The sequence below is a fragment of the Opisthorchis viverrini genome, assembly GCF_000715545.1.
Source record: "Opisthorchis viverrini unplaced genomic scaffold opera_v5_141, whole genome shotgun sequence".
NCBI classification, from domain to species: domain Eukaryota; kingdom Metazoa; phylum Platyhelminthes; class Trematoda; order Opisthorchiida; family Opisthorchiidae; genus Opisthorchis; species Opisthorchis viverrini.
In genome coordinates, this window is record NW_008751798.1 from 279831 (window position 1) to 289941 (window position 10111).

The 10111-nt window shown below is 43.2% G+C and overlaps 1 protein-coding gene across 1 annotated transcript in view; it reads right to left on the reverse strand.

The window, feature by feature from the left end:
• The window catches only part of T265_06666 (hypothetical protein), a gene marked incomplete at both ends in the record, with an annotated part of 15498 nt that extends 7211 nt beyond the window's left edge, over window positions 1-8287 (reverse strand). Inside the window, one exon of the mRNA XM_009171991.1 lies at window positions 8140-8287. Within this exon, the coding sequence (XP_009170255.1) occupies window positions 8140-8287 (148 nt within the window). The remainder of the gene's footprint in view (window positions 1-8139) is intronic.
• Window positions 8288-10111: the final 1824 nt, after the last annotated feature.

Here is a 10111-nt window from a genome sequence, read left to right on the forward strand (position 1 = left end):
ATTTATTGTGACGTTCAACAGTTGACACAAACACAGAGATTTAGTCCCACTGGTTCAGCAGTCAACAAACAGTTCAACGGAGCGTAAATACGCTCGTTCAGCAAGAAGTCAGCAGGTCGCGCCGGAAAATTGTGTATTCGTAACACTAAAACAAACGTCATGATACAATGTGAATGACAGTTACAAAGTGTGGTTCAAGTTCAGGAAGAATGGTAAATGTGACAACGGATTACAGACGCTACAAGGCATAATTTTATCGTTTCGGGTACTTGGTGCGTGGAATAACCTTCGTCTAACGCTGCATCTTTTTGAAGTATTACTGTACACCTTTTTAAGCGAGTCATCGGACAGACAAGCCTAGTTACGCGCGCTGAGAACTGAAAGTGGAATGCCACAGCTTTTTTCGCTTGTGGCTTTCAGACAGTGGGGTGTTTCTTCTGCCAACTCATTTTCTCTAAGCTCCCACTTTCGGCGACTTAAGCATCAACGCTCTCTAAAACGAAGCCTTTGTCTTCCTGCACTCATGCAAACCTATCGGAACTGCTGATCATATGGTTTTGGTTCCCGTGCCAATGACCTTGCGAGTTTTTGAAAGTTACGCTAACGGCTATTCGACAATCGCGCTTTTTTAGGGGTTGGACAATCCATAGACCACTGAAATTCACTATGTTATTGGATCTTCTCGAAAGAATTGCCCATTCTCCATACTGCAACCAGCCTGTTAGACAATGCGTTTTCTGTTAATGGCCTAGTGTTCAGAGGAGGATTCTCTGGGAAATGAATGAACCATCTTAAACCGATTTCCTTGAGAAGAGACTCACAAACTAAAACCCAGAACTAGAAGGCAGGATACAGCGTACGAGACGTACCTGGAAAGTTCATGGTCCATGCTTTCCATGTGTGAAGCATTCAAATGAAAGACGTGAGGTAATATAGTCCAACAGTCCAATGAAACGCACCACCGGACAAGTGCTCAAGCAAAAAGACAGAGCAGGGGACTCATACAAGGATGCCTGCCACCATATTGTTCTACCATACGGTCCTTGTGGGGGGTCAAATTCATCGGTGTTTCATTATTACGCATGCAGTACGTAAGTATTCACAGCATTGCTGTGTACGGCACGTTCCGCAACATATGTGACCGTCACGGAGCCCTGGACGGAAATCGACCGGATGCGAAGTAAAGATGGTATAAGCAAATTTCCAAGCCTTTGTTGTAAATGCACGGCGAATCTTGCGTGTCGTATTAAGAATGTGGACGCGCATAATGGAAACCGAAGCTTGGCACGTTCAAATTCCATTCCTTTTCTCCTCCGATTTCTTTTTTTCCCTTGGTTTCTTCCGATTTTTTTGGATTTTCCTCTTCTTCACTTACGTTCTTCCTTCTGCCTTTGTCTTTTTTCTTTCTTATATTGATTTTCGTGCCATATTGTATCAGGGTACTCGGTGAATCATTTCGTGGCACAAAACATACTCTCTGTTACCAGCGATAAACGGAAAATCTAGACCCTAGCTGATAACTGTAGTAGGAGCACAACAAGCACTACTGACAAGCCCAACAAAAACTATTAACCATTAGTTGATAGTAATAAATCAGGATAAAGTGTCAAACAATTAGGCATGTAATGTTTGACTAATACATGGATTGGACATGACCTTGAGGGCAATTAGTGACTACCCGCTCGCTTGCGCCTACTCAAGTTTATTTTGTAAGTCTTATAATAAAGCTTGCACAAACTCTTTTTAAATACATCAGTCTGCTTCTTCGTATGCTTTACGGCTTCTTTGGCTGAAAAGCACATTTTCTCCTCTGACCTTTTCGCACTAGCCTCACAAGCTCCGGCTGCAGTTGAAGACGGATCAAGAGTTGAACGCGCTATAAACGCTTTGTAGTCCACAGTTTGAACCAGATGCTATCTTCTTCAATGTGCATTACTTTGCTCGGACAACTCAGCGGCTGTCTTCCTAAAAATGACATCCAGTCAAGCGGCGAAAGAGTAGAACAGATGAAATACATTTTTTATTCATATAATAACGTTGCCCAAAGTTCCCGAGCTGATCCGGTAGTACAAACCGCAGGTGTAGAGCCTAACGGATACACCATGTCAAAGATTACCTCTGACCTGTTAATGAATGATGACCATCAGATGGTTACAATATAATCCTCCAGTCAGAATGTTCTCCAAAAAAGACGGATACGGGAATCAAATACCGTGGCACTGTGCCTGGGCATAAGCCAGGAGTATATGTGACGAACTAGAGCCAACATGCCACAACAGCAGAAACGTTGCAACTATGCAAGAGCAATTCGAGATATATCAACTTTTTGGACGTAATATTACTCAACAGAGGGCCTTGACTGCTTTTAGCTAGGCCTCGACAGCCTGACAGTATGTCACCTCTCGTGCTCCCTATTGTTTGTGCGGCAGTAAGGCACCAAACATTTGTCTCAACTTTAAGAATAGTATTCGTATTATTAATTTGCAGCCAGTGAGCAGATGTCGGTAGTAAGTAGTGTATAAAATGGTTGCAATTGTCGACTTTACAAAACTCGCGAATAGCCAAAATGAATAGAAGACATGTGAAGTTTACACTATGACCGTAAAACGCACAATTACTATTAAATCCTCACCGTGATGCAGCTTTAGGGCAGTATAATGTATATTCTCACTTGTTCAGAAAGCTATCCCCACTGTTTCAATATTTCTAACATATATAAACAACCGACCATTATATGCAGATGACAGTTTCGATACTGAGTTATCGGAATAATCAGGCTACTTTCAGATCTCAGCTCCAGGGATCCCATCGCTTACAAGCCCGTTGCTTTCAAAGTATGTCCATAGAACTCTAGACTATTATCAGAAAAGCAGTGGACACATTTATATACATAGAGGTAACCAGACGCCCGCTGAGTTCTTCAGAATATCGATGTGAGATGACGCAGAGTCGCAATATGCTTTACTCACTGTATACCACTGTCACCGGAGCCTCCAGAATGGGTTGGTCGTGCCACACTGCCACACTCATTTCAACAAGCTGGCATCTTGGGTATCCGAAAAGGTGGATCGAGTTTGTTTTGCGACGATGGAGCAGATGTTGCCCGTGGTTTTGAGCTGAGTGCAATACTACTACAAACTGTAGCTTCGGTCTGAAAGGAATGCTTATGCGAAATGATTTCAAAATGCACCCATACATTGTGGCATCGGGAACAGTGTAGGAACTATCCTGATAAGCCACCAATCAACAGGCCGTAGCTGAAGACCTTAGTGTTTGCTTCAGAATGATCTACGAACGCTGAGTCGACCTGCGCACTTTGTCCTCTGAGGGCGATAATCTCGCCATGCAAACCTGAATCGCCTCAGAGCTCTTTGCTATGTTCACTTAATAGATTGGTGGTGGTGGCGTCTTTGCCTTCTTTCACGTAGAAGAAGCGGAAGGTTTCTATGAATGGCCATGCGGACCGAATTTTAGCTTCCAGTGTAGAGCTTTTGGCAGCAGTATACTTTACTGTGCACACTACTAAAAAACAAATCATTCGGCTGTAACACCCTTTCAGTACCTGGTAGGAGGGCTGGGATACTACCAGATTACCCAAGCCTTGACACTACTGGGGAGTTTTTGTACTTTAAACTTTTTCGTTGTCCTTTAAATCACTTAGAATGAAAAGTTTCAAAGATATCCAATTCGGACGTCACAAAGCTTCTACCCTTTTTCTTTGGAACTTGTCAGTCCGTGGAACAGCTCACTGTCCGAATTCGACACCACTTTTGTTCAGAAGGGTATTAGGATACGCGGAGAATTGAGCTAATATCTGTGCATAATATATATAGTTCGTTAACTCTTTGCATCTAGACGCAGTGCAACCGCGATAAGCAACTTTAAATAGGCCACTCTTTTCCCGAGTCTTGTTGGGCGGTTTCATAGCTGACAAGGCACAAGAGTGGCTCAACCCATAATTGTGATGTAGCGGCAGATGATTCGGTGAGTGATCCACACATGGTAATGAAGGACCAAATAGTCGGGCATATTTGATGTTTTGCGGTGTGACATAAACTGATATTTGATGTTTGCGATGTGACATAAACTGGCTATGAATAAAAGCATTTTCAGCAAGCTGAAAATTCGCATATGCGCAAAACGCATCAGGGTCAGTAGCTGTGGCATAGAATGCATGCGGTCCCTAAGACCTATGTCGTAGCCCATGAACTTTGCACCTATTGTCATTAACAGCACGGTGTTCTATTTTTTCACAGATGCGCGTCCACCTTTCGCCTTCTATATTGACGTGTTAGCGAAGGTAGATAAGTTTCGCTATATAACCTTTGTTTATGCGTATAATGAAGGGAGTCAGCGTGGCTTTTTTACGTTCCATGATGAGTCGCTATGTGTGGGTTGCGGCGCTAAATTTGGATCCCAGATAGACGATCCGCATAGTACTTGACCTCAGAGTGTTGGTCGGAACGAATGTCCTGAGATTATCCCCTTGCCGAACTGCGGCCTTGCAGTGGTACTGGCAACCTGACCTTTACATTCACTCAAGCAATGCAGCTGAGTATCTACTTCACAGGTTTACGAAAAGTGTGTTTGATGTCACGGAATATGTTTTAGTGGCCAAGAAAACTCTTCGCTCTAGAAGAACGTAAGGCAGGTCCTTCTGTCTGCTTGTTTATCTTTGAACCATGATTTTGGAACCTCTGTAAGTGTCCGGCACGCTTGTTCTACCCCGGCTGTTCCGTGGACCTCTTCCACATCAGCAATCATACACCCAAATTGGTAATACACCCTGTTTTTTGTGATGAGGAGAGTTATTGGAACCATCACAATAGATGAAATTTGCCGAAGTACCGATAGAATAAGTCACCGTTTTCTGATTTGCTGCAGGACAAAAAGAGCACTGGCTATATTTCAAAAATTGCCAAACGCGGTATGGGTTATAGGACCATTGACGGTCAGTCTGGTACTATGGTCTATATTGTGTGCTTAAGAACAAGTAAGATCACACTAATTTAACCCTTGAAGCAGCACTGATGTGCCGTACAATAAAAACGTCCTGTAGCCTAACCGCCACACACGAGCAAAAGCTTTACTGGAGTAGAGATCATAAGAAGAGATGTAGGGTTAGTGCACAGTAGCTCTTGGTCCCTAAAAAAGCCCTTCAAATGTAGTGAGCTAATTCATCCGCCCGCCTGCGATAAAAATAAGGAAAACCGGCGGTTTGATTTGATATCGAAAGTACATTCCTATCGATCGTAAACCTTTGTTGTTGACTGTAAGAATCTAAACGCCTGGTTAGGCGGGACAAAAAAGATGTCTTCTGTGGGTCTGACATTTGAAGCCCGTATCCCTACACCTTTCAGAACGCATATTAACCTCACTGTGATGCCTTAGGGGTTTGGTTTTACCCTACGTATGGCACCTTACGATACACACACTGGTTTGTCTGGAAGCAAACCCTCCAAACTTTTGAACGAGGAAGTTTTCAACACTCTCTTTTTCAGATCCCCTCTAAATAAATTTAATCTGCTATTCCTTCAATTTTGTAAAAAGTAAACCGTAACAATTTTTCGAACTAATGCGCTTAATTTCCCAGTCGAAAGACACATACGGACCCACTTCTTTTAGTAGATTGAGAGTGGTCGTTCATGTAGTTCCTAATTTGTCTGTTGAACTGAAGTTTCCTTATAATTTTTGAAGCAAGAACTACTGTTTGAATCACATGGTTTTCAGATAGATTGGGGCTACATGAGCCGTCAGCATAGGAAAGAACATTACTTACATGAAAAAAGGCGTTTCTGAGATGTCCCTCCGAGGCAAATTCTTCCAATTTGAGGCCTATTGCCTTGAACGAAGGTGATCTACGTGAAGGTTACTTGTCAGTGTCTCAGGATTTTCTGATATTCGTTTATCACTGCAACCTACATTGGTTGTAGATGAAACAGAAGACTTTCTAGTTGCTTGTATAAGTTATGTAGTTAGGTGCCGGAAGGGTGCTACAACTGAATGATTTTTTTATGCAGAGTGGATAGTGCGACAGAATTGTTTGTAGCAAAAAAAATTCTCCCAGCAAGGTACGCCCATATAGTTTAGCAGAATCCGAACAATTGCTCTGATAATCCACGTGGAGACAGCACTTTGCCAGAAAGGACTCTTTCAGAGAGAAGACGTCATGGAGAGGAATGGTAGCGGCCGAAAAACACGACAGTTTTAGAGTATCTTAATAACCCAGCCCTTCTGTCATCGCTGGACGCTTTAGTCCGGAGTCTCTAAAGAAACTTTGCAACTTTCGCTGGCTACCCAAATAGATTTCACACACAGCGCACAATTTATTCAACATTGTTCTCACCGATTATGATCCAGATATTGTACGCCAGATGGTCTTAGGAAGAATGAACACACCCCCGATATATGAATTACTCAAGCTTCATAGGCTGCGCTGGTTGGGACATGTACTCCGCATGCCAGAAGACCGTCTTCCTCACAAAGCTCCTTTCGCCCAGCCCTGTGCTAAGTGAAAGCGACCTGGAGGTGGACAGTGTATGACCTGACAACGAAGTACGAAAACACTAACCAGTAAACTTAGTCAGGTGGGCAATTGCTGCCTCCCTGGATGGGGACCCCGGGACACAAATCACCTGCTCCTAAGGCCATTGGCGGAAATGTCCCCATCGCGCGGTCAGTGGCGCTCGTGCATCAAAGCTATCGCCTTCAAAGCGTAGCCTCCAGATTTCCGAACAAACTGAACATGCCTTCGCCTCCAAGGCTTGGTTGTATTTTCCACTTTCCCGTTTTTCGGTGATCGAAACTGTAGCAGCTGGAACCAATGTGCCTATGGCACACGGCTTATAGCCGATAAATTGATCGGTTGATTGGTTGATTGATTGATTAGTTGGTTGGTTGGTTGATTGGTTGATTGATTGGTTGATTGACTGGTTGATTGATTGATTGATTGATTGATTGAGGAGACTTCTGAGGTTTTTACCTGTGCGCTTTACCATTACCGGCAGAATGCATGCTACGCGTATTGTGTATATTACAATGAAGTATCCATCAGACCAATTACGTGAGAGTTATCCGAGGCCAGTGCGTGGAAATTCGTGATGATTGGTAGCAGGTTGGGTGACTGAATCTTGCGAAGGAGGTGTAGCTTTCCAGGTTGAAAAAATAGCTTATGATTTGTTCCGAGGAATATTGTAATAACAAATGCATATACCCCAGCTGGGCTGCTGTCTTCTCCGGATGATTCTGTATTCCTCGGCCATTCGACAATTTTCAGTGAAGTTGGCCCTCTACAGACGGTTGATAGCGCATTTGCCTGGAAGTCAGAAGTGTGAATTTAGCAGCCGCTGATAGTGTAATTTCCACTGCTTCATCCTGTGTGGATCATTTGGGAGCTCTCACTTTCACGTCGCGAAAACGCCTCTGAAGCCAAAGTTCTTCAGCTGCTACGCGTTTAAAACAAGAGTTTGAACTGGACCTCATATGATGCCTTGTTTAGGCTTCACCATTAGGGACATGTAAAAGCCAGCCGGTTTGGTAAACCGCGCTTTTGTTGCACATGAGAATAAACGAGTTGATTCGCTACATATCCAGTCTTCTAAATAAAGCTGAAAGTAGCCTAGCTTCCCCACAATAGAGATAGTGAGAACCTTCCACCGTTTGTTTAGTCGGGTCCCACTTGGTAACCTGTAGCCCGTGAGTCACAGCATCTGTTAGTTCACCAAGAGGTCACGTTTTAGACGATATTGCTTTCGCTTGTTAGCTGAGTAGAGTTGAAGCCCATCTCAATTAAGCTTACGATGTGATCCACGAGCTTCCACAAGCTGCACCTTTGCAGCGCTTACAAACATTCGTTAACTGGATCCATTGTACAGAATGTGATATACCTTAGAAATCGTGTTAACATTGTTTGAGTATCCACCTGTGAACAGTGGTCAAATCGGTCAGAAGCATTCGTTTGAAAGATCCCAATTCTCCGTGCATCGGAATGACGTAAATGAGTCTCTGAAGGCTACCAGCTACCCGCTTAACAGCAATGATCAATACATGTTAGGATATGTTGGCTGCTTGTACCAAGAAGACCATGAATATTCAGGCGAGTTTCCTGGTGCCGAAAACTATAGAATGAGTCAAAATTACCTGAGCTGCTGAATGTGTCTCTGTAGGAAGAATCGCCATTGACGTTTACTGAAGATTTGTCACGGACCATTTCTATATGGCCATCCAGTAGAATCCAACGAGCCTTAGTGACTAAAACTTTGTTCCCGATGAATCTTGGCTCTTGCATTTTGGTAACAGCGACCCATACGCAACCTAATTTGATGAGGAGGAATTCGCCTGGACTTCGAGTTGAGCACTCACTTACGTACGAAAGTGCGTATTTTTACGATTTCTCGATACCGTTATGTTATCCTAGCATGGAAAATGGTCATTATCTCTCGGCGTCTCGATGGTTAAAGAGCAAAATTGCTGATGGTTGTTACATCTGCATCTCGGTCGCTCCCATCTAGGCCTAGACAACCCAACAGTGTCTCATCCCTCATGCTGCCTTCGAGTAGCATGGCAGCTAGGCGCCAAATGAATGCTACAGCTGAAAGACCGTTATGACATTGAAGCAGTTTAGAGCTTTTTGGTAGTTGCCGTAAGTGCTTCTCCCTTCATTTTGCTTTTCCGTATCAACAATGTTCACGTGTTCCATGACTGCCTTTATTCATGATTGTTCAACTGATTTTCGTTCAACAGAAGCACGTACGCATGGGTTTGAACTTGGCCAGGAATCGCATATTGATCCCTCGGTCATTAATCATTTTTCATTACTCACACAGTCTGCTATTCTTCGCCAGCGCAAGTTTGATAAAATCAATGAGTTTCTTTTTCCGCTGGCATGTTTCCTGCCGGTGCACAACTCAGCACTGATAAGATAATTCGCTCTTCCCATCTGTTGCCAGCGAAAAATGGGAATATCCACTGATAAACTATCACCATATGGACTCATGGTTTCCTCATTCAGAAAACCGACAATCAAAAGGATTCCAATACAGGGAACCCTCTGTTTATTCACAACGCTGTTTCGTATAGAACGAACGCTGCATAGCAGAATGAATAACGCTTTATTTTCCCCTATTTATGTTACATTCCAACGGACAGACCCTTTGGAGACCCTGTGAAACTTTCTACTTCTTGGAATTAGCTTCATGCTTCTGAGTTTCCAAATTTGTTTCTTTTATTCCTATTTACATTGGCCCCGCCACTGGTTTACTGCTCAAAAGCATGTTCTCATGCTTGAATGATATTGCTCGTGTCAGTAATAAAAACAGTAAAAGTCAGTATGATGAACGATGGCGATTATGATGAAAATAACAAAGTTGGGGTTGTCATTGATGACGATGATGATGATAATGATGATGATGATGATGACGATGATGATGATGATGATGATGATGATGATGATGATGATGATGACGGAGGAGCTCAGTTCGGTTTTAAAAAGTTTGGATGTTGCTGATGCGATCCGCGGAACTCCCAATTTGCCTGGTTTGAGACACAACTAGGTATGGCTAGATACATGTGAAAGGAAGAAGACCTTCGCTACGGAGTTATTTATTAGAAAATGTCAACTGAACAGGGGAGCAAAACGGTGGTTTGGGTGTTTGTACTTCAGTAGTGGTGCTGCTATCACAGACGAACCTTCGATAACTACTAGTGGAAGGAGGAAGGCCTTCGCTGTGGAGTTATTTAAAATGTCAACTGAACAGGGGAGCAAAACGGTGGTTTGGTGTTTGTACATTCAGTAGTGGTGCTGCTATCACAGACGAACCGAACCTAACTACTAGTGGAAGGAGGAAGGCCTTCGCTGTGGAGTTATTTATTAGAAAATGCCAACTGACGGGTTACAGACCATTGGACAGGGAAGCAAAACCCTCATATGCATCTATAAAAAATGAATAAAAACTGAATATCCATCTTCTCTTTGAACGCGTCTTTCTGAACTTTCCTGGATATTCACTAGCTCTTGCTCAAATCCAAGCAAATGCTACAAAGCGACTTCACAAATTCCGTAATAGATCCCACTTTTAAAAAAACGCGAAGCGGATTTACGAGAAAACATACT